Source organism: Rhyacophila brunnea, unplaced genomic scaffold, assembly GCF_057557595.1.
Source record: "Rhyacophila brunnea isolate RB1 unplaced genomic scaffold, BYU_Rbru_1.0 scaffold_11, whole genome shotgun sequence".
In the NCBI taxonomy this organism is placed as follows: Eukaryota; Metazoa; Arthropoda; class Insecta; order Trichoptera; family Rhyacophilidae; genus Rhyacophila; species Rhyacophila brunnea.
Window position 1 is genome coordinate 31604651 of NW_028232763.1, and position 21528 is coordinate 31626178.

The window sequence follows — 21528 nt, forward strand, 5'->3', positions numbered from 1 at the left end:
CTTGCTTCGCTCACTCGTCTTTAAAATAATTTCTATGGGCCGGTGTGGTCTGTCGGGTTTCCTTGCGTAATCTTTTTTAGGTTATTTAGCTAAACTTGTCAATAATGTCGGCAATTTTACGTTCTAGTAAATTTATAAGATGCTTTACAAACGTATCATGTTCTTTTCTAAATAACACGAAATCCGGACGCGATATAAATTTGATTCCGGTGGCTAGATCCCTCGGAGCGGGTCTTTCACGGTGAGTAAAAATAAAATTTTGTTCTTCCAATAATATTAACTAACTTTTTTAAGTATACCAAAAAATTATATATTAGAAGTATAAATGTGTCATACGACGTATTATTAAATACCGAACAAATAATCATCATTATATGAACCGTTTTTCCCGTGGTATACGGTTTATACAATTAAAACTATTTCATCATAAAAGTATCTCAGTTAGTTTGGCAGTTCAATTAAAAAAGCAAACAAGAAAATAACTTATTCTTCATCAATGCCATATTATGATATATCGAGGGAAGGTCTCGAAAATTATATTGGTGCTGCATCCTAGAAGAGTTTTTGGTAAATGTGCCACAGATGCCGTCATGAGATTTTATAACTTTCTTTTTAGACCAAACCAAACCTACCCCAACCTAATATTACCTAATATAATCTTAGTTTGTGATAATGATGCATCAAAATGTATGAAAACTTCAAATTTTAAATCAATAATTATTGGATCGAAAAGCCTATGCGCCGACAGAAAATGGTATTTATAATAATATTGTCGGTACTCTTCGGTTATACGGAATACAGCTGAAAACGCATTTTGAAAATAGCCGATAAACTGGATTATTTGTTAGTTTCGGTTAGGTTTGGTTAGGTTAACCCAGAGGTCGGCAAACCGTGGCTCTTTGGGTATTGGCGTGCGGCTCTTTTCTTGCCAAATTCCCAATTCACGATTTTTACAAAATTCACAATTTTAATTATTTGTCATTGATGTGTACACTTGTATTATTATATTATATAATGACATTGTCACGAGTCTAATTATTCCTCCGTGATGCTTGATGCTAAAAGGTATGATCGTTTGTTTACTTTATATCTCATTTTTTGGAATGCAAAAAGGTTACGTGCAATACACACAGTGCAAAATATTCCTAAATAATACAACATTTTTCGCTAAGATTTTTATAAACAAATAAAACAGAAACATATAAATAGAGTTTAAAAATATTATATATAACTCTGATAATAGTAATGCCCTCATTAGCACTGATTATTTTAGGACAGCAATATGAAATATGAGAGAATATATTATGCGGAGATTGCAAGAATTTAAAAATGGTAAATAAACCTTAGCATTTGTTTTAAATCCGCCCATTGCAAAAGTCGACAAATTAAAATTTTCTCCGTTTGATGTTGGACACGAGCACTTTTTAAATACTAAAAGAGTAGATTTAATGAATAATGTAGCTCCAAATTTGTAGGTCTTGCCATCGAAATTGAAGATTTGGAATGCAATTTAATTTCACAAGACACGGAGCGCTCTAAAAGATCTTCGTAAGGTTTATGATTTTTAATACATGGAATAGCCTTCCGAACTCATATTATGACTAGTTGAAACAAATTGCATTTGCTATTTTTACTATATTCGAGTCTACATAATATGTACGTGAACAATTATTTTCAAATATGAAAAGTGTAAAGAGCATTTAGAGAAGTCAAATAACCAATGCGAATTTGGAGTCGTGCCTGAAATTAAGAACTACAAGTTACATACCAAACATACAGAGACTGTCCAAAGAAATGCAAGGAAGGTACACATTAGTTTTAAGGAATGCGTGAAATTTGTGTGTTATTCATATTCTGTAAAAAGCATATTTATAATTTCAACAATAAAAACATAATATATACGTTAATTTTATTCGGGAAATGTTCTTCACTTTATAAATAAATAATTATAACATGTAATTAATTCACTTAAATAAATCGTATTTATAAAAATATGTATGGCTCTCGAAAAAAAATTTAACCATCGTGCTACTCATATTTGGCTCTTTTGGTCCAAGAGTTTGCCGACCCCTGGGTTAACCTAACAAATAATCCAGTTTATCGGCTATTTTCAAAATGCGTTTTCCGCTGTATTCCGTATAACCGAACAGTACCATATTGTCTACATGGAATAAACTGTTTTCGTAAAAAAAAAATGATAAAAGCTCACGGCGTCTGAGGCACAATTACTGAGTTAATCGCACTTTGTAAGGTGAGGTGGGACTTACAAACCTTTGGCAGAAATGAATCAGCTCTTTAGACAGTTATCTGTGCATATCATTGTGTTAGGAGTGAAGAAAGGGAAAGTTTATAGGTAAAAGAAATAAATTTGAAAGCAATTTTATATTATCAATGATCAATTTCAATGCATTTATAAATATTTTAATGGACATACAGCAGTTCATATTACAAATACACATAATATAAGTAATACTTAACAGAATTACATTATTTTCAACAGTATACAGGGGAAAAATCAGGAAAATAATAAAATTACATAAACTTATTCAATAAAAGACATACATGAACTAATAAAGAGAAAAAACCTAAAATAAATCGTATCAATTAATCTGGGTACACCAAAATAGCATACAAACTTCTACGATACAATTATAAAATGAATTAATTTATTTATTTATTTATGAATACAAAACATTGTGGACATAACAAATCTGAATTCAAGACGTACACAACATGAGATTTACATTATAAGTCAAACATTACCCTCACAAGAGAGAAGAGAATATAGAAAAAGAAATATATATATATATAATAACAATAATAATAACAAAAAAAATAATCAAAACATACTTAAGTACAATTTAATGCAGAAAAATATAATTTTTGAGAACGAAAAACATACAATTTTATACAGAAAAATACAGTTTCAAAAACAAAATGCAAAGTACATCATTGAATAGACAATCAATAGTTGATTTTAAAAACATTCATAATACAAGACACTGTTAATATAAAAATATTGATATTAATTAGAAAAAAATACAAAGAAATTTATAATACTTACCAAAGTTTACAGTGTAAAAATTGAGGACATAATAAAAATATACGAACTTATATTGAAATGACACATGAATAAAGAGATAAATTTACAAATAATTGGTTTTAACATGATTCTATTCACTATGTCCGTTCTTTTTTAACACAATTTAATGATTATTATAATAAACACTACACCGTCTTCTTCGATTTCATTATCACTTAAAAAAGGTTCGGGAATAATGTTTCTACATGATGCACTTGTAGGTAGGTTGTCCTTTTTATCATGAATTTAGTCCTTATTAAATTATTCCAGCACGACACATCTTTTCTTTTCTTTAGTTATCACAACATTTTAGTATAATATCCATTCTTTAATTCACTATACACATTGGTAACAGGCCGCCCTCTCATATGACTAATAAAAAAATTGTATAATGTCCGGTATGGGCAATGAATTTGGTGGTCCCTGATTTCGTCCTAGGAGTTGATAACAGCATAGGATTCTGGAAAAATTATTATTATGTTAATTAATATTATTCATCATTGTTATTATAAAAAAAAGTATGATAACCGAGCCACTAACATTAAAGCTAGGCAGACATTCTAAATTATTACTCTTGAAACGCAACACGTCACAAAGCCATAACTTGGCTATCATGATTCTATATTAGTTAAGAAATATGTCAGAGGACTTGGCTTTTAATGTTATATAAGATAAGGTATATTATTATTATTATAGTTAATACAACTTACAAACAAAACTAAAACAAAGTTATTTATTGATATTCGAATTGATGCACCATGCATTGTGACACGTCACGAATCTATAAGCTATTATTTTATAAGTAATAATTACACGTTTATAAACACGAGGACTTTTGTAATATTATAATATCATAATCAATATACATTATGATCAAAACATTGAGAAATATAATAAGTATTAATCGCCAAACAACGAAAGTAAAAACAAATGAATCAACAAAATGTACCTGATCAGTATGACATCGGACATCAGTTTGTTTTACAGCCATCGGTTGTATTTTTATAAACTGAATGTAAAATCCTCACAGCTCTAGATGACAAGCACTTTGGGAATGGTTTACTATCCATTTTCTATTAACACTTAATAATGTTTCATAAATAATTACGAACACACACCAACCTGCTCTGACAGTTATAGGAGAAAGAATGATAATTCTGGCGCGAGAGTTACCGCAAAATGGCCGAAAAAATTGGCAAATGCGCATTGTAACTGAAGTTACAAATATTTGGCAGTACTAGTACATTGAATTTAACTCGACTGCTGCTTACGCGAATACTCTAAGTGTTATTACAAACTTATTTCGGAAGAAGGTTTAACTTTTAGTTCAACTATTGAACTAAAATAAATCCGTTAGTGCCATTACAAAGATTTGACTGTCGCGTTTCATTGACATTTTATCTAGATTAATACTGTAAGCATCTTTACATCTTTTTTGATGTTGGATAATCGAAAAATCGTGAGTTACGTTTTTTTATTAAAATAATGAATAGCTAAAAAACTAATTTCTATATATTGGATGGCCTTTATTTTTTTTTGTAGCATACATATTTTTATATAGACACATAATCCGTTATTAACTCTAAATACCTAAACTATCGACTTACCAACTTTTGGCACCAACCCGACGATATTACAACATAATATTATGTATATATGGAGGCATTAACTTGTGTACAAGTGTACAAAATATATTATGTCATATGGCGCATATATTTTTTGGGTAATTGTGCCACAGATTATGTGCTAATATGACATGAGAGACATTGAGTCAATAAGCATATCGCACATTACTTTCATCGATAATTAACTGGAGCCTCTGGCGAGCCCTCCGCAGAGATCTCCGTTACAAATTAAGTGGGTCATTTCCCATCGCTTTGTCAATGACTTGGACGCTCACGAGTCTTTCTGTACAGTGTTCCCAACCTTATTTTCATCAGGAGCACATAGCCAAAAATGGAATGGTCGACACATTTTTTTCAATGAAACGTACATAACTTAAACAGAGAATACTTACGAATATAGATATCTATTTGATAAATAAATATTATTACTTAGTTGTATTTAAAACACTTATATAATGAAACAGATGATTTAAAATATTATGTAATTATAATCATAATTACTTAAGTATGCATTTAATTATTAAGTACATAATTTATTAATAAAAATAAAAATATATATTAAATGTCATAATATGCAAAAAATATATTATAAGAAAACAGAATGATATTTTAATAAATGGGATATTTGACTCCGATTTGTTGCCTTCAAACAATTTTGATTAGTTAGGACAGAACAGATTAATAAATAGAATTCCGATAGGCTATATCCCAATACAGTACATTTTGACGCAGGGTTTTGAATGTGTGTGGTGTCCTACGAAAATGAACCACGCATTATAGACGTGCAATAGTGTCTCTTGCAACCTTCAATACACCAATATTAAATGAGCGTCATTGCATAAACCAAGAGCAGTATTCGACGTATGACGTATTCTTGACACGTGTTGAAGTTTATCCTGTATTCTTCCACACTCGAGATCGGTTGCCTGCTTCTCCACATCTGTTAGGTATTACAGGTCCCATTATTTCTGAGTTCCCTGTTAGTAATATATGTGGATACCTATTCGTATTCTTAGACAGTCATTTAGATTCCCATCGGTGAGTCACGATCTGTATTTCAATTTTATTGTGCTCATTGTTGAAAATAATGCACAAATCTTAATCAAACTAATGAAACAAGGTTGGAAACCCCCGCTGTACATTATCAAGCTGCCGAAGTTGCAGTCTTCCCGCATGCATTTTCTTTCCGGTCCATACGCGTGACTCATTGTAGATATCTGATATCAAATCATCGGGCTAATCGAATAGCTTCCGGAGCTCGTAATTGAGTTCTCCTTGCAGATGGGGCCAAAAATCTTTCACCGGATTCTGTGTAACCTGTAATACCTATAACATTGACAGTTAATCTTTATGTCATTGAATTGTAGCACAATAGTTGATTTATTACATCACCCATTTGTTTTAGTATCCCCACGAACAGGGCTCAGCATTTAGAGTACACATCTTTGTATGTCCATTCTTTGAGTGGAGCACGTGGATCTTGTGCTGATCTTGCATCTTCCTGGGTTACACCGGTTAACCACAGCTCCGCTGTATATTCAATGGTCTAGACCGGGAAGAAACATTAGTTATAAATTATTCGCAATGTTGGATTGCAGATGGCCGTACAGCACCCAAACGGAAAGCATTGAACCACTGCTGCAACGGTTGGACGCAGACGTGAGGCGGCTCGGGCGCATCAGCCGTCGAGACTTGGATGAGGTCCTGGAAGAAGTCCGTCACAAGCATGCCGTCACCAGCTCCCAGTCTCTGCTCGTCATCAGATGCTGCGGTACCACATCTTTCATTAAAGATGCTTTTAATGTAGTGCTAGACATTATCGATATTAAACCATTACTTTATTCATTTTGTCTGTGCAATGTCTGGTAGTACCTATGAATGTCAAAGTGAGGTTTTCGCCCACCTGGTCTCGAGACGAGACCTGTCCATGTGTACATTCTACAACAAAATTAAGTATGTTTTTATGGTTTTTCAACAGGTGCTAATGATAGGTACTTACTTGATTGATAGTCGGCGTCTAATCTCGAACATAGTTATCGAACCCTGTTTTTCGTCACCCGTCCCGCTAGTGTCGATAGTCCAACTGGATAATTTTTGTTTTGCTATATTTATTTCCTCAAAAGTTATAAGAGATTCTGATATAACATTTTTTGGTCACCATTATCGAGCGGTTGCCGACCTACCTTGCCGAATACAAAGATGTAGTTCGATGTCAAAAAAAAACAAGACTCCCAATCGAGGAAACTTGACGATGTCTTATGTATGAGTTTCACAAAGTTCACGGGTGAGATGAATATTTCCGCTGACTATAATTCTTTTATAGGAAATCTGGTGCCGGAAGAACTACCGTCGGAGAGGACCAAGCTAGTGGAGCAAATCTGGAAAACGCTACAGAACCGGAATGTACCCATGGACATCTCCCACTACAATGCACTACTGAGAGTCTACATTGAAAACGAGCATGACTTTTCTCCCGTTGCCTTCCTTAAAGACATTCAAGACAAAGGACTCGAACCAAACAGGTAGGTCTGCATTTTTCTCTTGCCTCTTCATTCAACGCTCCTACAAATATTGAATAATTATAAATGAAGTTGCTTTAATTTTGAAAATGTGGCTAATTTGATGACAATTAGTTTGACAGACCTTTGTTTTTTTTTTTTTTTATACTGATAGCCCCGGGACCATGGACCATCAATGCAAATTTGGCTGGATGTAGATCAGGGATGGTGAACTTATGGCACTCGTGCCACTAGTGGCACGCGAGATTATTTCACATGGCACGCAAATGTTTCATTTTGAAGAGAAAAGAAATTACTATTTTATATATATCTTTAAAAAATGTTCTTGTTCTTAAAGTTTTACAAATAAATATATAAGTACTTACTTACAATATATTTTAAGATAATGACTAGGGAATCCAATCCCGGGATCCCGAGCTGTTTTCGATACCTATGAATCCCGGGATTGATAAACATAATCCCGGGATTTCGGGATTGATTTTTTTATCAATTTTTATGGAAAATATAACAGAAAAAATACTTTTAATACAAAATAACTACATTAGAAATAAACTGAGTTTGAATCAAGTTTGATGTGTAGGTTGCCGATTCATTTTATTTTTTCACATAGATTATTAAAAATGAGAAAGATTGGTAAAAAAACAATGCTTCGCACTTTTAACAAAGTAATTCCACCATGATATCATACGTTTTACGGCAGTTTCATATTTGGCTGACTAATTAGATTTATGAAGCGGAAAGGCCATAAGTACGCCATGATTATTTGCTTTACTATTTTAAATCTCGCTGATCTATTCATTATGTCTTTACTATCAGAAATAGCAATCTCATATTAAATTCACATTATTATTTATATTACAATATTATTTACTCCATTAAACTTGTGTATTTCCAAGATTTAACGTATACAATATTAACAATAAATGTCTTAAATAGTATAAATTATACTAGATTTATTTTTGACCGATTTTATCAATGTTATTTGTAAATATAAAAATTTTATATTAACAATGGAAAAAAAATCCCAATCCCGGGACCAGTCCCGGGATCCCGGGATTGTCAAATTGTAATCCCGAAATCCCGGGATCAGAATTTTGGCTCGGGATTGGATTCCCTAATAATGACGACATAGCCATGCGTATTTTCTTCGGTTTTTCCTAATTTATGTTTACCAATCGAAGCGCAAACGGAAACGATGAAATTCATGCATAAATGACTAATCGCATTGTATAAAAAAATGCAGGCCAATCCTTTTCAAGAATAATCATTACGTTTAATGTAAATATACAATTGCATAGGTCGGTCGGTCCTCAGGACCGGGAAATTAAAAATAAAAACATTCAATCAACAAACCTTATGAAATTAATTATCGGCAGTCATTCAAATATAATAACTGCTTGTTATTTTGCCTCAAACATTATCTCTAAAAATGGAAAACCGTTCAGTATTGGAGAATATAGTATGAAAGAAGAGTGGTTTAAATGCTTCCACGATCTCTTTGACTAGTTTGAAAAGAAGGAAAAAAAATTCAAAGAATAAAAGATAGGCCTTCAGCTAGAAGTACGGCAAAAGATAGAATATCAACAACTCGATTGTAATATTTAAACTTTTTTAACGTGTAATGGTCAATTAATTAGTGTACAACAGGTGTGCCGTCCGCATTCAAAGGATTAATACAATCTTATTCTAAAAAACTATTTTTTTAGAAAACTTTTATCGCCATAAAAAACTGCTTGGCACGTAAAATATTATTTGGGAAATTTTGGCACGCGTACATAAAACGCCAACCCTGATGTAGATGATAACTGAATCGTTTTGGAAGTACAATTTGAATAAAACTATAAATGAAGAAATAAAAGCACTTGAAGTGGAGGATTAATAATGGTGATGTCTCAACAGGGTAACGTACCAACGGTTGATGTGGCGCCATTGCCAGACAGGGGATGTGGAGGGGGCATCACGTATCCTATCGGAGATGCGAGACAAGCAACTCCCGCTGAGCGGCGCCGTGCTGGACGCTCTGGTGTTGGGTCACACACGGCAGGGGGACGCGGCAGGGGCGCGCTCTGTGCTCGAGGCAACGCGGGGAGCTGGCTTGCAGCCTACTGCCAGAACCTACGCCATCCTCGCAGGTGGCCTCGCTGCCCAAGGAGACATGGATGCTGTTGCCCAGGTCCTCCTGGAGGCTGAGAAGGAGGAGCTGCATCTTTCCGATAAGGTGAGCCCTCCTTTGGCTAAATCGCATGTTCTTATTTTAATTGCTTCTTTCAAAAATTTGAAAAATCTGGACCCATGGTTCCAATTTAAAATTTGACATAACAAAACCCAAACACTTTTTCAACAGCTCCGGTTCCGTCGGACTGGTTGAGCTTTTCACATTAAAAATGCTATTTTTTCCATCTATATCCTCACCTACTGTTTTCAGGACTACATGGACGTGGTAGAGGAGTGTGCCGTGAATGGGCGCGAGGAGCACATGGACTTCTTCCTGCAGAAGATGGAGCGTGGGCCAGGGTACAATCAGGACGCCGTGAACCTCATCCTACGCCTCCTGAACCGTTCAAAAGAGCGGGCCGCCCTCCAGGTCCTACGCTCCATGAGCGGCCACGTCACTGATACACCTTCCGACTTTCGTGGTGCGTTCTTCGTTCGGCAGCTGGTCAGAACATCCCAGGACGCCGAGGCTGTTATTGTTGTCCTGAATGATCTGGTTGCCCAGGACCTCTGCCCTGGCGCTCACACTGTGGCTTTGGATATGGCACTGCAGAACGGACAGGAGACACTGGCTCTGGCGCTGATGAGGGTGTCGCTGGCTGCGGGTCGGCCAGTCCGCCAGCACTACTTCTGGCCATTGTATGTCGCCAGGGGCCGGCGGAATGACCGTGAGGGATTGCTGAAGCTGGTGGCTATCGCCAATGCCGAGTTTCGCACGGGGCCCAGCGTCGATGCCCTCAGGGATTACATCGTTCCACATCTGGGGACAGATCCTTACCGAGCCGTGGATGCGCTTCGGAAGGTGGGCGTGTCCGCAGGCAGTGCCAGCCGCACCGTTATCCTGCGCCTCCTCAGCGAAGGGCAGGCATCCGTCGCAGCCGACCTCGCTAACAAGTACACCCCCCACATCAATGCCGAAGCCCTCTCAGGGCCGCTGAACAGTGCATTTATCGCCACCGGTGATGCCATCTCTTACGTGACCCTAGTTCGCCAGGCGTGCCGCGACCCCCCTGAGCGCACTGAACGCAACGAGGATGGCGAGAAAGAGGGTGCAGCAGTCCCCAGGAGAGTGACAGATGTTCGAGCAATTGCTGGTCGTCTGCTCCTGGGAGCCGTCTCCCATCCGAGCGCGCCATCACTTCCTTTAGCCGAGGTGATGGAGGGCTTCCTGAGCTTTGGTCTAGGCATCAGCCAGGTGTCGGCAGAGAGAATTCAGGAAAAACTGGGCTCAGCCCTTTCGCCACGTATCTCGGAGCTGCTGACCAAGCTAACGGCAGAGGATCTGGAAATAGTGCCCGCCGAGGTCGCCTCCATACCGTCTCTGACGATGGGAGTAGAGCAATTGGAACAGATGGTGGAGGGCGCAGAGGCAAGGGGGGACAGCCCTCTTGGGCTCAAACGTCAGCTACTGGGAGCATACTTACGCGCCAGGAGGATGGATGACGTGGAGACCCTGCTGAAAAAGCTAGACACTGAAGGCTTTGTCCTAACCACCGGCACCCTAGCCTCCATCATGGACAGCTTCTTGCTGAGTGGGAATCTTGAGCGGGCCCTGCACTATGAAGCCGCCTTGCGGGCCAAAGACCCTGACTTCACTCTGGACTCTATTAAGGTAAGCCTTTCTTTCGCTTCAGTAGGGTGACCCTTTTCAATATCAGTCAGATTTCACTTATTTTCCATTCCTTCCGTATGATGGTAAGACTGAATTTAGAGTTTGGCAATGATATGTCCAAGAATCACTTAAAATTTGTGCAGCTCACTTTTTAGTTGTGAATACATTTCAGGTGGTGCGGTTGGCAGATGCCTTTCTGCAGAACGACGAGTACGAGAAGGCAACTGACCTGCTTCAGAAGAATACTCATCTGCAGGAAGTCAAATCCTTTGCGTACAACACGGCCTGCTGGAAACTGCTCGATGGCATGGCGGAAAAGGGCGATGTCGATAAGGTACCTTTGCCGTTTTCGTATATTGTCAGCCATCACAGTCATCTTCTGATTTTATGGCTTCTTTTTTTTTTGGCAGTGACAAATTTCGATAATAAAATTTCTGACAAAATCTGTCAGCGTGCAACGACGACATAGAAAAGTAAATATCGTGCATCTTGAAATTGAACAGCAGAACCGGGTATCAGCCTGATGACCTATTACCCGTCAAACGTGATACCCCTCAAATTTTAAATCAACCACTGCGACACCTACTTAACGAGCGTCTTGAAATTGAAAAAAAAGTGTTATGACAATGATGACTGACTATTATTAGCCAATGTCATATAGTGGAGTCCCTCCCCCACCACCCTACACAATGAAGCATTTATAAATAACTTAATGTCATTATAAACAACACACCAAAGACAGAAGCAGACTGTGATGCTGCGATTACAGTATGATCACATCACGTGCGGTCGTAAAACGTTGTGTTTCGTCCATTTGTCGCGAAGCGTGTATGACTCATGACAGTTAGTCATAAACTTGACTCGCATACATATTCGTTGCATCGTAAAACAGGGAGATGTACCAATGCTGAACTAAATGGCACCCTTGTTGTACGCGTCTAGATGTGTTTAATAATTTAACATTATTATTATTTTTTGTTATTAAAGTTTCTCATCTACATATGTATGTATATCAAGTACGTTAATAAGAAATTTCTTCTCAAATTATTGTGTTCTAAATATAAATAGTTTTAGTTGTAGCCCTGTATTATATCGGCGGTTAAATGTTTTCAATGTTTTTGTTTTGTTTTAAATGTAGAATGTTTTCAATGCATTTTTTAGTTGAGAATGCAGAATTGTTCACTATAATCGGTTCTACCTGTAACACAAAGACATATCTCCGTATATACCAGGGATGGCGAACCTTTTTGGGAAGTGGGTCAAATTTTGTTTATTATTTTTTTAGTACTAGCTCGTGGGTCACTAAGTCACATATTTTAAAATATATTCATCAGACGAATCAGTCAAGTCCGAGCCAACCGAGGGATATACGTATATATTGGTCCATTTGCTGTTCACATTTACGTAATTGAATCGTCTATTGTGTTCTTGTTTTCAGCTCCAAAGCATATTCAATCTACTTGAAGAAAAAGGCTACCTCGAGGTGAGTCTATTTGACTGGATGTTTTTTTTACTAAAGTTAAAATAACAATATTAATGTTGGGTAACTGAAATGATTTCACTCCAAAACATTCAAGTCAACATTCTTTAATAAAATCAGAGCCTAAATTAATATAAAAGGGAAATAAAAGTTGTATGTGTAGAACAGTGCTTCCCAACTCTTTTCGCATCAAGGTGCACATTATTTGAATTTAAAAAATATTGCGAAAACTGAAGAGTACTTACCGTTCATTTTTTTCAATCCGTCATCAATTTAATATTTACCTACATCAATTTCATGTTTCACGTCATGACATAAATAAAACAATATATTCAATTCTTTATAATAAATATGTTTGTTATAATAATATAATATTATGGGTATTATATTCCATAGCAGTAAATTAATTATGTCACTAAAAGTACAATCTTTAATTTGAAAGGTAGGTATGTACAGTAAAATCCTGTTAATTCAAAAATCGACTACCTACTGAAAATTGCAAAAAATTCGAATTACAAAATACGAAATGTATGGGTTTTTTTGTTACAATTTAACATTGTTTCCGTTTACGATATAATTTCATTCAGATTAATATGAGTGGTGACATTATGGTTCATTCACTAAATTAGTGAAAATCGCCATAAATAGATTTTATGAATTTTACCAAAAATTCGATTTACAGCGAATTTCAAACTAACCTTAATGGGGTTTTCCTGTATTTTTTTTTTCAATCTATGATATTGAGAATCTACTAGTGGCGAAGGCTCCATACTAAGCGATTATTTAAAGCCTACCTTCAAGAAAACTATATCTTCAAGTATTTATTTCAAATTTAAATACATAAATAAGATGTGGAATATTTTAAAATATTAAGTGTCATCTATGGTCAGAATTTTAATTTAGAATGGCGACTATTTAAATTAGTCAAGTTTAGAATCAAAAAAAAATTACAAGCGAGTAGCAACATCTGTTTTTGTTCTTTGAATGGCGATTATTGAGATCATAATTGATAATTGTTTTCTATACTTATACTCATCTCTTCAGGCAAGTCTACTAATTTTGTCTCATTTGGTAAGCGCTCGAGAGACCCGCTTACAACTCTTTATGCAAATTTTATTGTCTATGCCTGCCGCTTTAAGCAAATAATAAATAAATAAGATGATTTTAAAAAATAATGTCTTGGATTTAATCAGATACAATTATTAATTGTTTTTAAAAATAACAAATAATTGTATCTCGTGATTATTATTTAGATTAGTTCAGTCATAGACAAACATAATTTCAATAAACAGATTGTTGTTCCAAACACAGTGGTAAAGTTTTATTTTGTACCCTAAGTCATTCGTCAGTGCTTTAAATATATAGGTATTTGTTAAATGTCTAGTTTTCCGATTGATTTTGAAAATTATTGTACGACAGACCACATTTTAGGAATATCATTCTCGAGTTTGACGTTTGTTAAAAAATCATATATTATCAAAGCTGGAAGATCAAGGGTTCATTTAGATTTGCACACAGCAAAAAAAAACTTATATTAGATATTATCACAAAAATTTATAAGATAAATATTCGTTTTTAACTGGCAGTTGTAAAATGATTCAGTGTGTCGTTGTCATTTTAGTGTGCACCTATTCATCAGTAGTAATATCGTAAGAATTATCTTATCTCCCGTAAGTATACCTGACAAGTATGCTCTTTTTCTCTGATCTCCACAGCCTACCTCTTTCCAAAAGTCACCCTTCGCCACTGGAATCTACTCACGCTTTTTGTGTTGGGATGTTGTCGATGCTTGCTGGTATTTCCTGGTCAACATATTTTCAATACAACTCTTTTGAATCCTTAAAATTACTGTTTGACTGTAATACAAAATGACTTGAGCTCAGTTTAGTCATTGACCTCAGTAAAAAAAAAAACAGTTGCAAACTGCAAACAGTAAAACTGACCATTGCGGATATCTAATTGCCAGTGCTATATTTTTACCATATGGATAATTTCCTGCAGTTATTTTTCGGTAAATCCCAAAACATATGCATAGAAGATGGTTTTTCTTCGACATTGACATGAACTTGAATTAGTGACTTTTGTTGAAAGAAGTGTGTTTATTTGGTTGATTGCAGCTGAACAACTCGATCTTGGGCCCTCTGATAAAAGTGCACCTGAAGAAGGAAGACACGGCGGCGGCGCTCAGCGCATTTGAGAAATGCTGTCAGAAGTATAGGTGCACGCCTTGGAAAAGCGAACTGACACGCAAGCTCATCCTCAGTGAAGATGCGGCTGGCCTGCAGCGCCTCACTGACCTCAGCACACTCGTGCACGGCGAGGTGAACAGCCTCTACGATCTTGTCTTCGGCTTTGTGGAGTGCGGCCGACTGCGGCAGGCGCGCCGCATCCTCGAGACACCTGGTCTCAGAACGAGAAATCAGCGATTCAACAGGTCTGACTGAATTCTCTCCCCCCCAATGAAAATCCCATACTATAAAACTCCATTAGTACGAACACATGAATTGAATTTGATTCCTTTCTGATAATTTGTGATAGTTTTTTATTTCCCCATGGAGACAATTCAAAAAAATTGTTCGAAGATACTGGCGTTTGCAATTTCAATATGAGAACCTTTTCGATTTTCACTAATCGAATTTGGCAATGGTCAATAAAAACATTTGAATAAGGAGTCAACCCAAACATTTCCGTAAAGAATTGAAATAATAATTAATCTTCAATAATTAAGGGCAATGCAAAAAACATTTGCATTGTCACCGCTTACGAAAACTACGCACACCGAATTTCACATGTAATATCACACTGGCGAATCAGTTTCGTTGACGAATTTATAAGTTATAAAACGACAATTCCCACATGAAACATTCAAAGATTACAGACAAATTTTATTAATTTCGATGTTTTAAATTTTCTCTTGTAACAAAAATTTCTGATTGGTATAAATATCTCATTATCGTGAGCCGTCAGACTCATAAACTGTGAGAAAAGTCTATTTCAAATGGTATTTGGCACATAACTGCATATATCGCACCGTGAGTGTAAAACCAAGACTGTGCAAATGGCATATTTTGGAGATATTAGGGTTTGAAGTCTTCGTTTTGTCAGGACAAATAGAGTTTCTAAAAAAAACCATAATTTTTGGTTTATATCTACCTTATATTGCATGTTTTTTCAGTTACTTCACTTTTACATTATCAAGTTCACGACTTTTGCAGTTGTTTCGCATTTAATCTCGAAATTGAAAAATTTGCACATGTCTTGGTTTTACACTCACGGTGCGATATGTCGATAGTTAATACGCGGTAATCACATAAATATAATCATTCGAAGCATTTCTATAACTTTTCCGCCTCTGCCATCATTTTCATCTTGCGAAATTCATAACACATTGAAAAAAACCCAGTCAACTGCGTAGAAATTTCGCAATGAATTTTTCACTGCAGATTCCCACTCTCAACACAAGACTCTCGCACAAGTTCGATCTTGTACATAAGCCAATATGAATGCCACGAGAGGGAATCAACAGATAAAATTGTGAAGATTATATGACAAAAAAGTTAATTATTTTATTTCTCACACCTAATTCTAAATTTTACTACAACATTTCAAGTCTGATCTGTCTTAAATGAACAAAATTTAGTATAATCGACATTTCATTTTATATCAGACATTTCCCTGATTGTGTCGTAAAAGTAAAATGTGGTCTGTACGATTACAGTGTTTGCGAGCGTTACGGCCAAGAAGGCAAGGTAGAATGCCTGGAAGGACTCCTGGAGGCCACCAAAGAGCTGTCCCATATCGACCGGACAGAGGTATTCCAGCAGCTGCTTGTAGCGTACACACGTGACGGCGATGCCCAGAAGGCCCTCGGACTCTGGACACTGCTGCAGGAAGAGTCACTCGCGCCCACTGATCGCTTCTTGACCCACCTGGGGGAGTTCCTCCAGTCTAAAGACATGAATGTGCCATTCGTCATGCCGGAGCCCATTGCCACCCCACCCGCAGTCCACACCCGCCCCGAATCAAGCAAATCCTTGAACTCCTCCAAATCACAGAGGACGGAGCTATCTCTTTCCGATAGTATAATTAACATGTGCAAAGCGGGAGATCTGGATGGCGCTCTGGCCAAAAAGGAGACAGTCAGTTTTAACGACACATTTTCCAAAAAGTGCATCCGTGTCCTGGCGGAGTCACTAATCAAAGCGGGCCGCGTGGAGGAGGCCAAGGACATGCTCTTTTCTAGCATGAAAAACGTGAGTATCATCGACACCGACTTGCTACAATTCCTATGCGGTCGGCTGGTCAAAGAGGGGCATGTGGAGTCTCTCCATGACATTGGTACTCGACTCTCAGAGGAACAGATCAGAGAGATCAACCTGGATAACAGGATCTGCCAAGCATATGTGGAAAATGGGAGGGCGAGTGAATACCTGGACCTGCTGCTGGGGCGCATAGAGGCCGCCACCCCTAATGACTTGCCGTCCCTCAGAACCTCTTTCCCCAAGGCGGGCGCTCTACAGATGCTCTCCACCGATACAAGCCACCTTGTCAAATGTGAGTCGTCACTATATATATCAATAATTTCTATAGCTAAATCATTGAACATTGTACAACCCGCTCATGCAAAGGATATATCTCAGCATTCATTTTAACTAATCCCAGTTTTAAAAGTAATTGTAATTTGAGCTACATAATATTATGCGTGTTCTCTCAATTCATTTTTTTATAACTTGCCAGTATACTCTTGTCGGAACTCTAAAAACATTTTGATTTTTGAAACACTCAAAGAACAAGGTACAAGAAAAAGGTTGACACAATATAATACATATCGACTACTTAATCTGCAAACCAGACAACTGCGATATTGACCAAAAATGAGATTTTCTTGGCATTTTGTTATAAAGCATGTTTTCTATGCTCACACAGAATTCCAAGTTCCTAAACCTATAAATAAATGCATTATTGTTCTTCAAACAAACAGCCAACTACCGGTGCCAAATTACCAATATCGTAAATGGAGCAACTCCGCTCTTTATATATAAAAAGAAGGCTAAAATAGTGTATTGATTCATAGTGCAGCGTATTTGTAAAAAAAAATATATAAATATATAATACATAAATAATAAAGTGTATTTTTGGAATTGTTCAATTCCGCTCGATAGTGAAATTATTATGGTTTCTCTCTTTCTGAACAATTTTCCCAAATGGAGTTAGCCAGATTGCAGATTAAACAGTCGATATTAACACTTTACCTACTGCTTCCACCAACATTGTGACCTGTAGTAGTAAATGGTTATGGACCGCACATGCCATCGGTAGTGTTTTTGATCTTTCGCAGACAAGCACGGCCTTTCAATTTCGTATACTCATCCTGAGTAACCGGTTTGTCATTGCTCCTGCTGGCTTCTTGGATCTTGTTAAATTATGCTTGACGAGCCTTTGATACACAAGACATTTCGGTTTTTAAATATCACAATTCCCAGATTCAAAGTGTTATTTATGTTGATAGCGTTTGATCTCAACTAAACAGACCCCGTTTCTACACACTCTAGAATGGCGTTTGCATTCATACATCTATCAGTATATTTTAATACATCATCTTTTGAGAATGGCCTCTGCAATGAGACCGAAACGTTGAAGAAAGAAGCAGGGAGAATGCGCGGAGACATCCCAAAAATCGATTACAACAACAAACCAACTGAAATCACCAGCTGGCTGCAACACATGGTTGCCACTGACTGTCATTATCAATTCTGAATCGAGAATGAGTCAAATCAACGTCTCTGAATTATTAAATTTCACACAAACATTGGTGTTCCCACACAAAATGGTCCAAAAATCAATCTTCCCTTGGCTCTCCTGAAAAGTAGTGATTTTAGACTTAACGCATTTTTCCTTTTGCATGGAGAATTTGTAGTCACAATTCAAATGCTACTGCCAACCCGAAATACTGATTTCATACAAACACAAAGTATATTCTTCGGCCATATTCGCCCCTTAGATAGAGCACATTATTGTCACAGTGCGACGTCTCCAAGAATCCCTGTCACTAGCCAGTCTTCCTGCGTCGCTCAACACAAACACAAAGTATACGACTGTACTATGTATATTCACAAATTTATCTCTGGAGATTTATATGTAAATTACCATGGAAGCACGGAGCTCAGTGTTTCCCAATCTGGGTTTCGTGATCCGAAGTAGGTAGCAACAATTTTACTTAGTGGAGAATTTTTTGTAGCTGTAGTTATTAATTATTATTTACTAACCCTACTGTCAGTATCGTAGAGTGCGAATATGCAGGTATGTAGGTCGGGATGGAATACCCATATTAAAATTGTCAAGTTTTCCTTTGTATCCGTTTAAAATAGTCACGAATAAATAAAAAGTCCGCTTTAGTTACTTATCGTTTTACACGTATATTATGTTCCTAATTTAACCTCTCCGAGTCTTAAAGTATATCAACCAGGCAGAATCAATCAAAAAGGTCGAGAATCTTTGCTAGTTGAATTAATAATTATTTTTTTTGCAGTTGAGAATATATGTGAAAAGTATGCTGATCGTGGCATCAGTCAACCCTACAATGTGCTGTGGATACATCACGTCTTGGATGGAAACAAACCGGAGGCCGATAAAATGTGGGAAAAGTTCCTCTCCATAGGGTCCGATGAGTCTGTATTATTTATGAAAATTTTGAACGTAGCCCAAGCAAAAGCCGACCCCGAGCTCTTGACGACACTATTAGGTTACGTCACCTCCTGTAACAGATTGAATCCTCGAGCTTTGGCCCTCATTTTTTCGAGACAGATTGATATATATGCCATAAAAGAGGACATCGAAGGAGGATACAACGCCATCGAGAAGGCGCTGGCCACCGACGTGACTATGGATATACTCCACACTAAGACATTGGAAAATTTAAAAAGGGCCGTGGAGGCATCCGGTGCCACTTTCAAATATAGAATACCAGCCAAGCCAGTCAGCAAAGAAACACTCCAAAGAAGCGAAGAATGATTAATTTTTTTTTAATACTAAGTGGTGTGTTTATTGTAAATAAGGCTGAATTGTATTATTTCTTTATACATTATACATATTTTCATGTATAAAATATCCCATTCAGGGTTGAGTCATTCAATATCAAAAGCTCCCTCATGATGAATGGATAAAACTGTAACTAACATCACATAACTTCTATGTAAAGATGTTGAAGACAACCATCTTATAAAGAATCGGAGCATGTGTATGAAAGTGAAGCTAAAAAAGGACCCCAGCATCTTGTGCACTCGCGGTGGGTACAATCGAATTAAGGCGCTGGTCAAAACAGCTAGTACAAATCTCAGAAAGCCATTCCCTGTTTGTTGCATAGAAAAATGGCAGTTATGACAAACTGACACTCGCTTCAGCAATATTGATGGAGAAACCATGGTTTCTTCAAAATCTTTGCGTATAATATGGTCAAACAAAAACTTTACTCAGTGTTCACTCTGCAGTCTATATGTACCACACTTGCTAGGATTTAAAAGTATGAGTGGTATTTTAAAAATTTAATTACGAAATCCAATTAACTTTCAAGTTAATAAAAATTGTCAATATGGTTATTTATCGATTTTCATTATAACTGGAATGCTTTATTTCCCATTTCAATCAATCATCAATAACGACGAAAGACCGCAATCAAATACTGAAATAATTACGATTGAGTTTTACTGGTATTATTTTGGTAATTCAATTCCTCCAGATAATTAATATTGTTCACTGTGTCGAATTTCGAAATATAAACTCTGAATTAGTTTTATTTAGCAATTAAGAATTGGCAAAACGTTTAGGTTTTACTGTACAATCATTCGAAATTTGCACATCAAAATCACCAGTGTAAAACATTTTTTTGGTTTATATTGTAAAGCTAATCTATATTTAAAAAATTCTATGTACCCCAATATATCATTCTCAGAACAATTTACTTTCTAATATTACAAATAAGTGATATATATAAGTATAGCCTTCGAATTAATGATAAGGTTGCTATTACATTTTGTACCATTCATATGAGACCCTGTTAACTGGGTTTTGTATAATAATAATCTGCATTTGTCTCGAAATAAATTTCATTTTGTAGTTTCATTCGAAAGAGTTAAAAAGTTAGAAATCTGTTTTAAATATTGTTATATAATAGCGTCTCAATTTTTCCCACTATCAAATGAAGAGAATCAATATTTCTACAACAAAAAACATAACATAATAATATGTGAATGACTTGATGTAAGAGATTTGATAATAATAAAAACAGATAATGTAACAAATAGAATCGATAAAAACCTTATATTATAATTGTGTTTGTTTTCAAGTTCTCTGTTTATGGGTGCAATATAATATGGAGACCTACTTTTACACGATAATCAATCGAAAACATTTTGAAAGGTCATACAATACAATATTATGTAATTCGGTGTTATATGGTTGGTTTATCAATATACCTAAATTGGATCTCCATCTAATTTAACTATGCCTTATTTTTAACTAACATAAATTTCGTTACGTGAAATCTTAATTGTTCAAATAAAATCAAAACACTGCATTTTTCCAAGTCTGAAAGGACGGATTTACTGTTTGCATTGTGCGTATCATAGGAACAGAAATATTTAGTTTAATTTTATTTATTAGGTTATTTCTGTGATAGAATTAAGTAATTTCGTTTATATTAATTATTACCTGTTAAATTTGTTTACGTCAAATAAAATTTAAAGTTTAACCGAAATGATGTTTTGTTTATTTCATGGTGAGTAAAAAGTCATCAGAGACTCAAATCCTAAACCGGCTCGCACATCAAAACTCGTCTCGTCTGCAACATGTCGAATACGTCAATGTGACGTCATCATTATTCACAAAACATACATTGCCAAATGGAGCTCTGCAGATTGGTCGAATGTGACTTTTTAGTTTGAAAAAAACATCTAGTGCTACTATCAACAAATCGCATGCATTTCGGGCGGCGAGTCCAG

The 21528-nt window shown here is 36.2% G+C and overlaps 1 protein-coding gene across 1 annotated transcript; it reads left to right on the top strand.

The window, feature by feature from the left end:
* Positions 1-31: 31 nt before the first annotated feature.
* Positions 32-21282, top strand: bsf (bicoid stability factor). The gene is made up of 10 exons (XM_085960240.1): positions 32-241; positions 6306-6478; positions 7031-7229; positions 9126-9444; positions 9652-11052; positions 11225-11386; positions 12491-12535; positions 14650-14966; positions 16251-17086; positions 19062-21282. Exons 1-10 carry the CDS (start codon positions 105-107, stop codon positions 19541-19543), a joined length of 4071 nt encoding a protein of 1356 aa, XP_085816366.1. The 5' UTR covers positions 32-104; the 3' UTR covers positions 19544-21282.
* Positions 21283-21528: the final 246 nt, after the last annotated feature.